This window comes from Canis lupus, chromosome 3, assembly GCF_048164855.1.
Source record: "Canis lupus baileyi chromosome 3, mCanLup2.hap1, whole genome shotgun sequence".
NCBI lineage: Eukaryota > Metazoa > Chordata > Mammalia > Carnivora > Canidae > Canis > Canis lupus.
In genome coordinates, this window is record NC_132840.1 from 38,016,444 (window position 1) to 38,029,435 (window position 12,992).

Genomic DNA, 12,992 nt, shown 5'->3' on the forward strand with positions numbered 1-12,992 from the left:
AAACAATTTTCTGTGTTCACTTTCCCATGTGCTTAGAAAAAGGTGATCCAAAAGAGTGAATCATGATTGTAGGCCAATTATGGAAGTCTCATTCCCTGTCTGCGTATATGTATGTGACCAACTCCTGGCCTCCGGGACCTGAGGGGATGTCTACTGGGGTGGAGGTGGGGAGCATCTAGAAAAGCATCTTGCTAATAAAAAAGGGAAATATTAAAGTAAATATCTTTGCATTACTAGTGATTATTGCGTTTACCTATGATGCCAGGAACTGCCAAAGTTATCTTGAGGCCACACGAGAAACTTCCTGGACACACCAAGAATGGTGACGTGGAAAGATTCAAAGCTCCTAAGCCCATGATGATGTCAATGAACGAGGTCACTGAGCTTTGGACTTGGTTCATGTCTGGACTTCTTCTTTAAATTGTGTCTTTTGTTAGTGGCAACTGTAAACATTCTGTTAGTGTGGTCGATTATATAACAGCCCAGGTTCCTGCCCACCTTTTTCTTGGACTTGTGATAAGGCCAGGGAAAAATCCTCCCTCTGAGCATGAACCTAGATGAATCAACATTCTGGAAGAGAGTAGCCATTAGCGGAATCTGTTGGACTGACAGTCTGAAGGAGAACTGAGAAATACACAAATTCTGTGCAGGTAGCTGTAGGTAGCAGTAGGCAGTAACTTAGTGATCTGGTAATCCAATTTTCTGAAGCAACAATGAGTCCACCATCAGGCACTATTTTTCAGTGGATGTACATGGAGGAAGTCTGTATGGCAAGAGAGTGTCAGGGGTTCTCAGCACTAAGTATTCTGGGCCCTCTAGAGAGGAGGAGTTTGTAGCAGGGCAAGGAGAGTTCACTACTTGCTGCTATGGCATAGATGACATATCCCAGGAGACTATCTGATTACCTTTGCTCAGATGGTGTACACATCAAAGAACCTTCTGATGACTAATTCAGTTCCTTAGGGTGCTTGATGTGGAAGTGGGGATGTGCTCCGGGTAAGGAACCCAGGATGACCAGGGCATGTGATTCCTGGAACAAAATAGGAGAAGAATATGGTTCTTGAAGCTTAATTGTGGCCCCACAAGCCAGTGGATGAAGAGCATGGACAAAAGCTCTTAAGACTCCCTGGGTGCATCAGTTGCTGTCTCTGTGAGATACAGCTACCAACAATGACACAGCCTGGGTAGTGGTGAAAATGGAAGCGGACAGGAGAGACAAGAGCGTGACCTGGTGAGGACCTATCGCATTGCTCATCACACTTCCTTTGCTCACTGCACTCCAGGACAGCAGCCTGTCTCTAAACCCTTAGGGTGCCCCAAAGTCTTTCCCAAGCTTTCCTTCATGCTGCTCCTCCAACTGCTGCCCCTTCTCCTGCTTTTCACTCAATGAATTCCAGTCATGGAGAAAGCCTCAATTCAGGCATTCTGGCAGAAAGGCCTTTTTTTCTCCTGGTCCTGTTTTGTTTGTTTGTTTGTTTTTAAGATTTTATTTATTTACTCATGAGAGACACACAGAGAGAGGCAGAGACATAGGCAGAAGGCAGAAGGAGAAGCAGGCTCCCTTCGGAGAACCTGACATGGGACTCAATTCCAGGACTCTGGGATCACACCCTGAGCCAAAGGCAGATGCTCAACCACTGAGCCACCCAGGCATCCCAACTCTCCTGGTCCAGTTTAGATGGTTTTTCTCTTTCACAGTGCCCAGTTCTTAACTGTGCTCGTCAAGGTGTAGACTCATCCATTTATTGGTGTGTTCTCTCTTTACAGTATCTCTTACCAGAATAAAAACTCCTTGAGGGGAGGCATCCTGTGGATTTCACTCTCCTCATTGCATTTCTAAGTGCATGGCACAAAATAGGAATACAATGTCGCTCGATGAATAAAATGAGTGTTGCATGAATGTGAGGTGTTATTATTCAATTCTCCCAACAAAAGTAAAAACATTGGTCTCTTCACTGGCATCAAAAGGTTTGCATAGTTTGGTTCAGTTGGTCCTACTGAGCTTGGTCAATTCTGAGGGACAACATAAAATCAGGTTTGGGTCCTGCAGTGTGAGCTCACAATCCCTTTTCTTTTATATCTGTTTATTTGAGCATCTTGACACCAGGCAGGTAGACTGTGGACTATTTTATAAGATGATTTCCCTTCAGATGTCAAGTCAACACGTGAGATCTGAAGTTCAGGACAAGTAGCTGAGGTGAAGCACAAACTTCCCAATATCCCTCCTTAGGCCTAGCTTGCCAGGGAGTTGTGTAGGAAGAAATGTGGCATAATGGGGCTCAGCCTAAGCCATCTTCTCCCCATTTCTCCCCCAACTCCAGGATAGCTTTAAAGACCATGGGCATTCTAAATTAACTAAATCCTGTCTTTGACATTGCTTTCCTCACCTTGTGTCTTCCCCACTAGTCCATCATCCAAACTGTTAACCTGTATGAATCTTTCTCAAGTTGAGAGAGGCTGTTTTCTTCCTCTGCCGTCTTCTACATTTCCTATCACCTGCAGAATAACACCCAAACTCTTAGCATGGAACAGATACTACTTCACAACCTGACACCTAAACTTTCTTGCTTCATCTCCCTTCATTTTTCTTTCCATATCTTCATTCCCAGCCTCTCCAAACAGCTTACAGCTCTCTGAAAGCACTATGTTTTCCTTGCACACAAGTTCCTCTTCCAACTTTCCCTTCCTGGTGAGTGCCACTGGCTCAGCTCAGATGTCACCTCTCCTGTAAAGTCTCTCCTGATAATGGCTCCTCCTCCCCAAATCTGGCACCTCTCTGTGGTTCATCTCTATTCTCCTCCCCACCAGACTGTGAGTTCCTGGAGACTAGGGATTGTGTCTTGCTCATCATTGAATCCCTGCGCTTAGCATAGGGTCTCAATGAGACCCGGACCCTGGGGAATGCCTTTCTCTGGGATGTCAGAAGTGCAAAATCAAATAAACGGGATCAGGTTCAAGAGTTAGGAAGGAATAATGTCACTTTCTGGGACTGTCCCATATTCTAACCTTTTCCCATCTTCCATGACATTTCACTTGACCCATATAGAAGACCTGTGGAGGCAAGGATAGGGCAAAGTAAAAGGCATTGTTTTTTTTTTCCCCCCTTTGTTCCACCAAGACACATTTCCTCAAGCAATAAAAGGACATGGGGAATAGATACTTTAGCATGATCCTTATCTGTACCCGAGATATACTGAGCACTAACTTCTAGACCCCTGAGATACATTAACTTTACAAACAGAAAGCTCTCTCTGCCATTACCAACAAAGTGGTTGTTTTTAATAAATCCACATCTGGAACTATTTTTTATGCTTGCCTAATGGTCACACATTATCCCCTTGCCCATCTCCACCTCCAAGCTTAATGTTTCAGGCAGATCCATTTTATATAAAGAGATGCACACTTGCATTAGCAGAGTGGGGGGAAGGGACACCATTTGGCTGGAAAGATGTGTTAACAGCTTAGTTATTTTAAGAACATCCATTGAAGATAGCACTTCAGAACACTCATCAAAACTTGGCTGGGCTTGAATTTTCTTGGGGGTCTTCAACTCATCTTGACTTGTACACCTGGAAATGGATGGGATATATTTCACTAGAAGAAATTAAGACCTGGAATTATTTTGGAGGATGGTTTAAGTTCAGTTCCTTGTTCAGTCATTGCACATTTATTTTAAAAACACCTCCTAGTACCAGGCACTGTACTAGGAGTCTGGGGTCCTCAGATGAGTAGGAGAGGGCTCTAGCCAAGAGACACAGAAGTTGACAATGATAATACTTTGGTAAGTGCTATTTTAGAAGTTTTGATGGAATGTTATGAATGCTCAACGGGAATATTCATTCCACCTGAAAATAGAGTTAGCGAGGACGGGTTCATAGAGAAGGTGCTATGTATGCCAAGCCTTGAAGGATGGCTGAACTGGAAAGGAAAGGTATTCCAGGTAGGCGGATGAGCTCAAGCAGAAGCATGGAAGGGTGAAAAGGTACGACATTTAGATTCGCACAAAGGTAAATTTCTCATAGTGAGTGTGTAGCTATTAAGCTTAGGAATTTATTAACCATTTTTGAGTCATGGAACTCTGTGAAAACCAAATAAAAGCTAATGATTTCTTTCCTCAGGGGAGCAAGGATGTGCCCATGTGTGCATGCACGTACACAGACATAGAGTTTTGTAGGCTTTTTCATTGAGTTCATGAACCCCCTGCCCCAGTGGACACAGAGGGTTAAGAATCTCTGTTTGAAATATACATACATAAGACAAATTAGAATTAACGGCTTTATGTGTCACTGGCTTCATCTTCTCCAACTACTAGTGCTACCCAAAGAATAACTCATTCAATGGCAAAATAAAATTAACTTTTGTGTTTCTACAAAATTAGCTGATTTTCTGTGTCCAAAGATCATCGGTTAATTTCTTTCACCACAGCGATTTTTCTAACCCCTTTGTTAGAATGGTTAGAATTTCAGGGATACATATTTAGAATGTTAGTTGAAACAAACAAGTGTGGGGGTAGGCCTGAGTTTCAGGCTTTTTTTTTTTTTTTAACACTTGGAGTCTAAATAAAGCTGGGGAGTGGTGTGGCTTTTCTGTGCTGCTCTGTTGTCTGGGCTTAGTCTACCTTTGCAGGTAATTAATTCCCCAGCCTGCTTATTTTTTCTAGTTGGCTCTTGTTTAGCTTCCATAGAGCCCCACCCCAAAGTGCTTTATTGTCCCTCTGCTGACTATTCCTACATATGGTCAAAATCAACTCACCTTCCGGGTTGCTGACATCGGCAAATTCACTGTTTGGCAAACTCTGCTCTGCTCCCAGTAACCCTTTGGTAGTGTTATTACAACGGAGTGGATCTGATAGCTAACAAGTCTGTCCGATCTCTTCCACTCCTAGGTACACTCCTAAGGAGAAACTCTTTGTGTCTTTGGATTTACAGCCACAGGCAGGGTATTAGCACTCTCAGACCTGTTGGGTACCAGAGCACTGCTAATGAGCAAACAGCCCTGCCTCAATTAGTGGTTTGTGAAATATTCCTGGATATCAAATTGCTTTTGCTGCTTGATAATCATACTTGCTCCTGGGATGAAAAGCGACGAGGCAAAAATTGTTCCCTTGTTGCATACTACCTTGTTGATCTCCCGAGTTATATCTGTAGACAGAATTTAAGGTTGCCATTTCCCCAGAGCTAAGGTTTGATTTACAGATGTAATCATTGTGTTGGTGTGTTCATGGTTTCTCTTATGAATCTTTTCCATGTTACATAGATTACTATCTTTCAAGGCTCTTTCTGTAATAATAACTTAAACAAGGTTGATTATTTTAGAAACAAATTAAGAAATAAACTATAGAAGAATCCCAAATGGTAAATTGCTATAGTGGTAATTTGTCTAAGTATGGGTGATTATTTCAGAGAGAGAGAAGATGGGAATGAAGGGGGTGGGGGGGGGAAGAGAGAGAGAGAGAGAGAGAGAGAGAGAGAGAGAGAGAGAGAGAATATTAATGAAACGGGGAGAATCTTTCATCCAGATTGCAAATTCTGTGTTGACTCTTCCTAAATTCTTTGCTTCTTAATTACCCAGTAACTTCAGATGGCAGTAATGTTAACCCCAGCAACTGAAAAGAAAAGCTTCAGTGTAGAGCTTGGGAAGAAAAAAGTAGTAAAGGGAAAGGAATTCAAGATCTGTTATTGGTATTTGAATACGTTTATTGTGACAAGAATGCTGTTATAAATATTCATAAGCAAAGACCATCTTTTTTATCTAGGGATTGTTAAAAGATTCCAAATTGGAAGGATACATCTTTTGTAAAAATCTGCCACCCTTCCTGATTTGAGGATGATACAACTACTCTTAAAATTTCTGCTAATGTCGTAAATGGTCACAGCACATGCCACTTGGTATAATCCGGACTTTAAATGGTTTGACTTCCCCGTGGACTGTCTTCCCCGTCCACCATAACCTCCCTTCCCTCAGCCTTCTGAAGGGCCACACTACCTTTTGTAAGTGACTCTATATGGATGGTTGGGGGGGGAGGGAAGAGTAGAAGCTGAGGAGAGCATCAGCTACAGTTAATTCTCCAGTCCAGTAGAGAATAGTTTTCACTGCTATACATCAGTAAGCAGCACTGAGAGTGGTCTTAGTTGACACTCTTCACTCTTTCAACTCCACCTAGATAGGTTAATCCGCAGATGATGCAGAAAAGAGGTTGTGGGAGGGGTACTTTTCCAATATTTTATTGTATTTTCTTAAATATCCTTTCTGGAATTCTCAGGAACAAAACATAAAAAAATTATATACTTTATTACAAATGGTAAACTCAGAGTGCTCCAAATCTCTTATTTACAAACAACACTGGGCGGGACACCCAAACAAACAAACATGAAATAACTTACAAAGGCATGAAGCTGTTTATTGACAGTAATCAGCTTTCATCAAATTAAAAAATATATATATGTACATACACAGTTAAGGAAGGCAGGCCAGAAAAGAGTTCATCTGCAGGCTCAGCCTCGCTCTCACAAACCTCCCTCCCGCCTCCCCTCCCCCAACACCCCCCCTCCTCCCCTTTGTGTTCTTAAGGAGTACTACAGAAGCAATCTACAGTCGCTATTGCAGTTTGGAACCCTTCCCCCTCCCTCCCCCCCCCCCACCCCTTTAATACTGAATGAGATCGAATGTTAGGTCCATGCAGTTCTTGGTCAATGTTAAAGAAAAGTCTAACGTTCTGTTCGCGCGGGGACAGCCCGTCCGCAAAGCGGGGCAGCCCGCGGGCAGCCGCTCCCTGGCCCCGTGCCAGGGGAGGGCGCGCCAAGTCCTTCCCACTCGTGCACACTGGGGGCGCCGTCAGGACGCCGCCCAGTCCAACTTGGATACCCTTGGCTTTAGTCCTTGGACACTTCTTGTCTCTCTCGCTCTCTCTTGCAACTTGTCAAGTTCTCAAGTTCTCTCGCTCTCGCTCTCTGTGTGTGTGTGTGGTTTTTTTTTTTTTTTCTCCTCTCTCTCTCTCTCTCTCTCCTCTCTCTCGGTTGCCCCTCAAGCCCCCGACAGTCTGTCCTCAAAACGTTTGCAACTGCTGCGTTAGCATGAGCTGGCACCCACTGTTAACGTGATTCATGACTTTCTGTTTAAGCTGTGCCACCTGTTCCCTGAGCATGTTGGCCGTGGACGCCAGCTCCGAGTTCTGCGCTTTCAAGGTTTTCACTTTTTCCTCCAGCCGGGCGATCCTCTCCAGCTTCCTTTTCCGGCACTTGGAGGCAGCTATGCGGTTCCTCATGCGCTTCCTCTCGGCCTTGATCCTCTCTTGCGACTCCATGTCGATGGGGGACAGGGGCGGCGTCTCCCCGGGCATCTCGGGCACCGTCTGCGGCTCCTCCTTCAGGGCCTGCAGGCGCGGGTGCTGCACGGGGAGCTGCTGGGGCAGGTGGTGCGGCGCTTGCGGGGGCTGCTGCGGCTGCTGCTGCTGCTGCTGCTGCTGGGGCTGCGCGGGAAAGGCCAGGCCGGCCGCGCCGTAGGAGGGCGCCCCGCCGCCGCTGCTCAGCGCGCCCGGGTTGAAGTTGCTGAGGTTGGCGTAGACCGGCGGCTCGCTGTGCAGGCCCGCGCTGAAGCCGCCGCCGCCGCCGCCGCCGCCCGCCGCGGAGGCCACCGCCGGGGCCACCATGCCCGCGCCGCTGACCGGCTGCGCCGCCGACGTGACGCTGGGCAGCGTGTTCTGGCTGTGCAGCTCGGCCAGGGCGCGCACGAAGCCCTCGGCGAAGCCCTCCTGCTCGTCCGTCACGTTCTTGGGGCACAGGAACTGCGTGGGGGTCGGCGTGGTGGTGATGTGCCCGTTGCTGGACTGGATGATCAGGCGCTCCAGCTCGGGCGAGGCCAGCTTGAGCAGCCCCACGTCGGGCGAGGTGAGCAGGTCCGAGTTCTTGGCCCGGAGGTGCGGCTTCAGGCTGCCCACCGGGTCGGCCAGGTTCAGGGTCATGCTCTGCTTCAGGATCTTGGGGTTACTGTAGCCGTAGGCGCCGCTCTCGGACTGCAGGAACGAGGCGTTGAGGGCATCGTCGTAGAAGGTCGTTTCCATCTTTGCAGTCATAGAACAGTCCGTCACTTCGCGCGGGGTTACTTTGGGCTGCGCGCAGAAGTTTCGGGGCCGCAACAGCGCGCTGGCGAGCGGGGGACCCCCGCGCCTCCCGGGTGGGGGGGGGCGGCCCTGGGCTAGAGGAAAGTTTCTGGAGGGGCGCGCGCTCCCGCCGGCGGTCCTCCCCCCGCGCCCCGCTCACCGGCTCCGGCCGCCGCCGCGCTCCTCCTGGGTCAGCTGGCGCGCGCGCTGCCCGCCTCGGGGAAAAGTCGCGGTCACCCACGGGGCGCGCTCGGGGCGCTCTCGGGGCGCGGCGGCTCCCGGGGGCCCGCGGGCCCGCCCCCGCGGCGACAGGGGGAGGGGGCGCCGGGCAGCCGCGGCTCGCGCTCGCCCAAGTTCAGCCACCGGGGCGAGGGGCGCCGAGCGCACGTCCCTCCGCGGTCTCCTCGCTCCGCCGCCGCCTCTCTCGTCCCGGCCGCCGCCGCCGCCGCCGCCGCCGCCGCAGCCGCCGCAGCCTCAGGCGCGGCAGAGCTTTGCAAAAGTTCGCTCCGGGACCCGGGCCACTCGTCCCCTGTGCTCCCGGCCAGGAAAGTTCTGAGCCGCCGCAGCCACTCTCTGCACTTGCGCGGACGGACTGTCGCCGCTCTCCGCGCTGTCACGGCTCCCGGGCGGCGGGGCTCTCCTCCCGGGGGCGGCTGGAGAAGGGGGTTCTCCGGGCGCTCCCCGAAACACCAGCCCGGGAGCCACAGGCGCTAGCTCCGGCCAGTCGGCGAGGAAAATGCAAAACGGAAAGCGGATTTTGCAGCCCGGACTCTCCGGCCGTCTCGCCTGCCCGCGGCCGCCCGCCTCCCCGAGTCCGCGCTCCTCCACTCCCACCTCGCCGCCTCGGCCACACTCAGTGCAACTCTGAGCCCTTATCCAGCCGGAGCTCAACACTTATCTGCTACCAGTCAACCCCTAAAAATAGCCCATGATGTCACCCCAAGGCCTTCCCATTGGCTCGCGTCGCTCTCCAGGGGGCGGGCCCGCCCGTCGCCATGGAGACCCCACCCTAGAAGATTCTTCTCCGGCCCCGCGGAGGCTCACGGGATGAGGTAATGCTCCGCTGCCCTCCTACAGTTGGGCCCTTCTTTCTCCTCCTCCCCCTCCCCCTCCCCCTCCCCCCTCCCCCTCCCGCGCGGCTCGCGCCCGGCTCTGCCCCCGTCTCCTCCGCCGCGCGTCTTTCCCGGCCCGCCCGGTGCATTGTGGGCTGACGTCTTGGGATTTGACTGTCGGGTGACGGCGGCTGCCGCGAGCCGGGCGGACGCGGGCTCCCGCGGCCCGGGCGGGCTCCAGTTCAGGGCGCTGGCGCTTGGAAGGCGCGGGGACCCGGCCAGGTGCCCGGGGCCGAGGGCGCGCGGGGTGCGGGGAGGGGTGCACCACTCGGGGCGCTCGAGGTCCTCCGCGGGCGCCGCGCCGCCTGCCGCGGCTGCAGGCCGAGCTCCGGGCCGGCGTCCCCCGCCCCCCCGCACTTCCGGGGGGCGGGAGCACCGCCCTTAAGGTGGCTCCCTTAAGTCCCCTGTGCGGGCCGGGGAAAGCGGGCGTCCGTTTGGGGCCGGTCTCGCGAGCGCGCCCCCTCCCGCCCCCCGTTGAGGACGCCGCGAAGTTTGTGTCCCGGTCAAGTTCACCAGCGGCCGCCCGCGCTGCTGTCCCGCGGCGCCGGCCGCCCAGGGGCCTGCACTGCTCCAGACTGGGTGCCCAGCTCGGTCCGCGCTGCAGCCCCCCACCCCCCGCACCCGCAGCGCACCCTGCAGGCCGAGGGAAAAGGGGTGCGAGGGTTCACAGTTCTGCCCGCGGGGGAAATTTCTCTCCTAGGGGGTGGAATTAGGGGGCAGCTCAGCTTCCAGTTGTGAATGAGCGTGTAGGGAATCCGAAACTTGGGGAACCCCGGCGATCGTCTGCTGCACGCCCGCGCACAGCGTGCAACCACACGCGCGCGCACACACCCCCACACCCTCCGAGTCCTGATTTGTTTACAGGAAAACAAGTCCCGAGAGTGTCAGATACTCAGGAATAAGTCACGCAGCGAGTCCCGGGTGGGACCTGGATTTCACACCGGCTGCCCTCCCGGCCGGGTGGTGGGCCCATATCCCGGGTGGCCTCTAGGAAGCGCTAGACTCATGTAAGTGGCGCCCTTTCTGCGGTGGTGCTTTTATCCTCCACCCCCCCACCCCCCCCACCCCACTACCCCGCACGCCTTGGGGACAGAAGTGTGTGGCGGAAAGAATCCCGAAGCCGGGAATCGTGGCTCCTGCCGTGGCCCAGCGCTGCCACGGCGTGAAGTGAACACGTGGCTGAGCTCTGAGCTCCTGCAGGTCTGCAAGTGCCGCGGCGGAGACCCACCCCCCTGGGCTCGGTTAGGGTAGCGGCATCGCCTCCAGCACCAGGAGGTGGTCCTAACAGCCCGACCCTTCCTGGGGGTGTGGGGGGTGTGTGGGGGGGTGTCCCAGAGCCTCGTTGGAACGCCAGGATTTGAGTGTGACTCGGCAGGACCAGGTGCACTTACTCCAGTGAGGTGCAGGGAGAGGAGGAAGATGAAGGAAAAGCTCAGGAGTCAGCACCTCCGCGGGCCCTGCATCCCTCGAGGACTGGGGTTTGGAGTTGGACCTGCAGCCACGTGGGTTCTTAAGGTTCTAATTCTGGCTTTTCAGCTTCTGAACTTGGGGACTCCAGCTTTGGGTTTACAGCCCAGAGCTTTAAGGTATTTGTGGCTTTGGGAGTTCAGACTCAGTGGCCCAACAGCCGCTAGTGTTGGAAATCTTGACAACTTTTCTTCACCCCACGCACTCACCTCTCTTTCCCTTCCGCAGCAAAGGAAAACTGAGTGGCTCCCCCAGCCCCGCCCCCCCCATCCCACTGGCAATACGGTGATGACAAGATCCAGTTACTTTCCTCAAGGAGAGAACATTCTCTATTCTGTTGCCCTGAATCCTTTTCTTTTGTAATCAGGGAGCTGACGTTCTTAATAAATTTTTTTAATGTTAATGGTAATAAAAATAAATGTCGTGTATTAAACACCTACCACGAATCAGGCATTCACCTGAGCAATTTAAATATGCTCTTTCTTCCTATGACCATCTCGAGCTGCATGTGTTCTTATTTGGATTTAAACGTGTGAGGAACTGGCCCCAGGGAGCTTAAGAATCTTGCTCAGGTCACACAGACCGCTGAAAATTGACCTCAGGTGTTTGTTACATTCCCTTGTTTCTGCTCTGCTCTGGCAGACTTTCTTGTAAAGTATTAGTTGTCTGTAGGGGAATGGCACTTGGATGGTGGGATAGAACAAATTACCATGCCTGATTTTCTGGAACTCCTTTCAAGCCTCCTTTCAGAGCTCCTGTATTTAGAAACTTCAAGACTTAGGAATATGTGTGTGTGTATATATATACACACACACACACATATATATACAATATATATGTATATATATACATATATATTTTGCCTAAGGGTTCTGTGTGTTTCTCTTTGCCTTATGTGGTTTAGTAGGCTTATTTTCTCCTTATGTTGAGAAATAGCATATTTTATCCAAAAAATAGCAGATCTGTTCATGTTAACACCCCTGCTTGGAAGCTTTCATGGTTTCCCCTTATGACCTGGAAACAGTTTGGAGGCCTCTGCCTGGGAGAAGGGCCTTTCATGCTCTCACTTCTGCTCTCCTGCCTCCTCTCTCACTTTCAGGATCAGTCAGGAAAGGCTGGGCTATGCTGCTCTAACAAACAAGCCCGACATCTCAGTGGCTTACCTCAGGGAAGTCTATTTTGCGCTCATGCTACATGCCCCCACTCAGGGTCTGTAGGGGAGTTCTGCTCACTGTGGACACTTGACGACTTGGGCTGAAGATGGCTTCGCCTTGACACGTGCTTCTCATTACTGTCTTGGCTGGGGGGAGAGAAGGCAGCAAACTATTCACTGGCTCTGGAGGCATCCACCAGGAAGTGACACACTGCACTTCTCATGTATCATTGGCCAAAGCAAGTCACATGGCAATGCCTAATTTTAAATCTCTGTAATCCTGCCCAGTATCTTGAAGGGAAGGAGCCAGGAATATTTGGAGAACAACACTAATGACTCTAGCAGTCTCCTTTCTGTTCACCAAATGTTTGGCTTACTGTCTTCCCACAGGCAGAATTTTCTCATTCTTTCCTCAGGGGGAACAATCCTAAAGATCCATCGAGTCGCAGTGTGTTAAGCTCACTTTCCAGGTTCTGGGTGATTCGTAGTAGACTGTATCAGCTCCAGATGTGACTCTTTCCCTAAACGGAAGACATCTACCCTGTGCACCCTCCACATGTAGCAGTGGGGCCGAGATAGGCTAACTGCAGTGGGCATGTTGTTTGGAAAGTGAAGGGATGGGAAGCCACAGTAGACACCAGTCCATTGAGCAGACATGTTGAGGACTCCCATCCCCCCATCCAACACCCTGATTAGACCCTGATTCTATCCCCAGCATGTAGCTGCCCTGGCCATTGCTTTTCATAACCAAAACCTCTGGCTTTGCTCTCTGAGAACGTCTTCCTTTTCTACATTTAAAGTGGGCATACTGAAATATGTTTTAAAATAAGCTTTTTAAAATAGGGAGAGGTACATGGTGATATTAAGTCTTGAATATGGTCCTTTAATCCAGGCTGATATGCTTTTGGCAGTACAACTCTCATAAAAATGTAGGCTTCTTATCTGTTTGATTCCAGGCGTTCCATGAACTAATAGCCACACCAATTCTTTCCCTCATGTTTTGCTGTATTTCTTTGCTTTCTTGCTCTCTTACCTGCTGGTATTTCTCTCTCTCTCTCTCTCTCTCTCTCTCTTTTTCATTGTCCTTCCCTTCCCCTCCTATTTCTTCTGACTTGGTTTTGTGTGCTTTGGGTTTTCTGGGCTCTGGTAGGAGAGTGACACT

The 12,992-nt window shown here is 51.2% G+C and overlaps 1 protein-coding gene and 1 long non-coding RNA gene across 3 annotated transcripts; one reads left to right on the forward strand and one right to left on the reverse strand.

Annotated features, from left to right (window-relative positions):
• Window positions 1–6,208: 6,208 nt before the first annotated feature.
• Window positions 6,209–9,191, reverse strand: JUN (Jun proto-oncogene, AP-1 transcription factor subunit). The gene has a single exon (XM_072820436.1). The coding sequence runs from the start codon at window positions 8,069–8,071 to the stop codon at window positions 7,046–7,048; it is 1,026 nt and encodes a 341-aa protein (XP_072676537.1). The 5' UTR covers window positions 8,072–9,191; the 3' UTR covers window positions 6,209–7,045.
• Window positions 9,192–9,260: 69 nt separating this feature from the next.
• Window positions 9,261–11,096, forward strand: LOC140630387 (uncharacterized). Of its 2 annotated transcripts, XR_012028158.1 has the most exons (3): window positions 9,261–9,432; window positions 10,075–10,217; window positions 10,586–11,096. It is a non-coding gene; the product is annotated as an uncharacterized lncRNA (long non-coding RNA). The 2 variants fall into 2 exon arrangements; XR_012028157.1 differs by lacking the exon at window positions 9,261–9,432 and having other exon boundaries at window positions 9,469–10,217.
• The last annotated feature ends 1,896 nt before the right edge of the window (window positions 11,097–12,992 follow it).

What these genes read in the sequence shown, in the direction of transcription:
- JUN (XM_072820436.1), bottom strand. Translation starts at nt 8,071, where the DNA reads ATGACTGCAAAGATGGAAACGACCTTCTACGACGATGCCCTCAACGCC.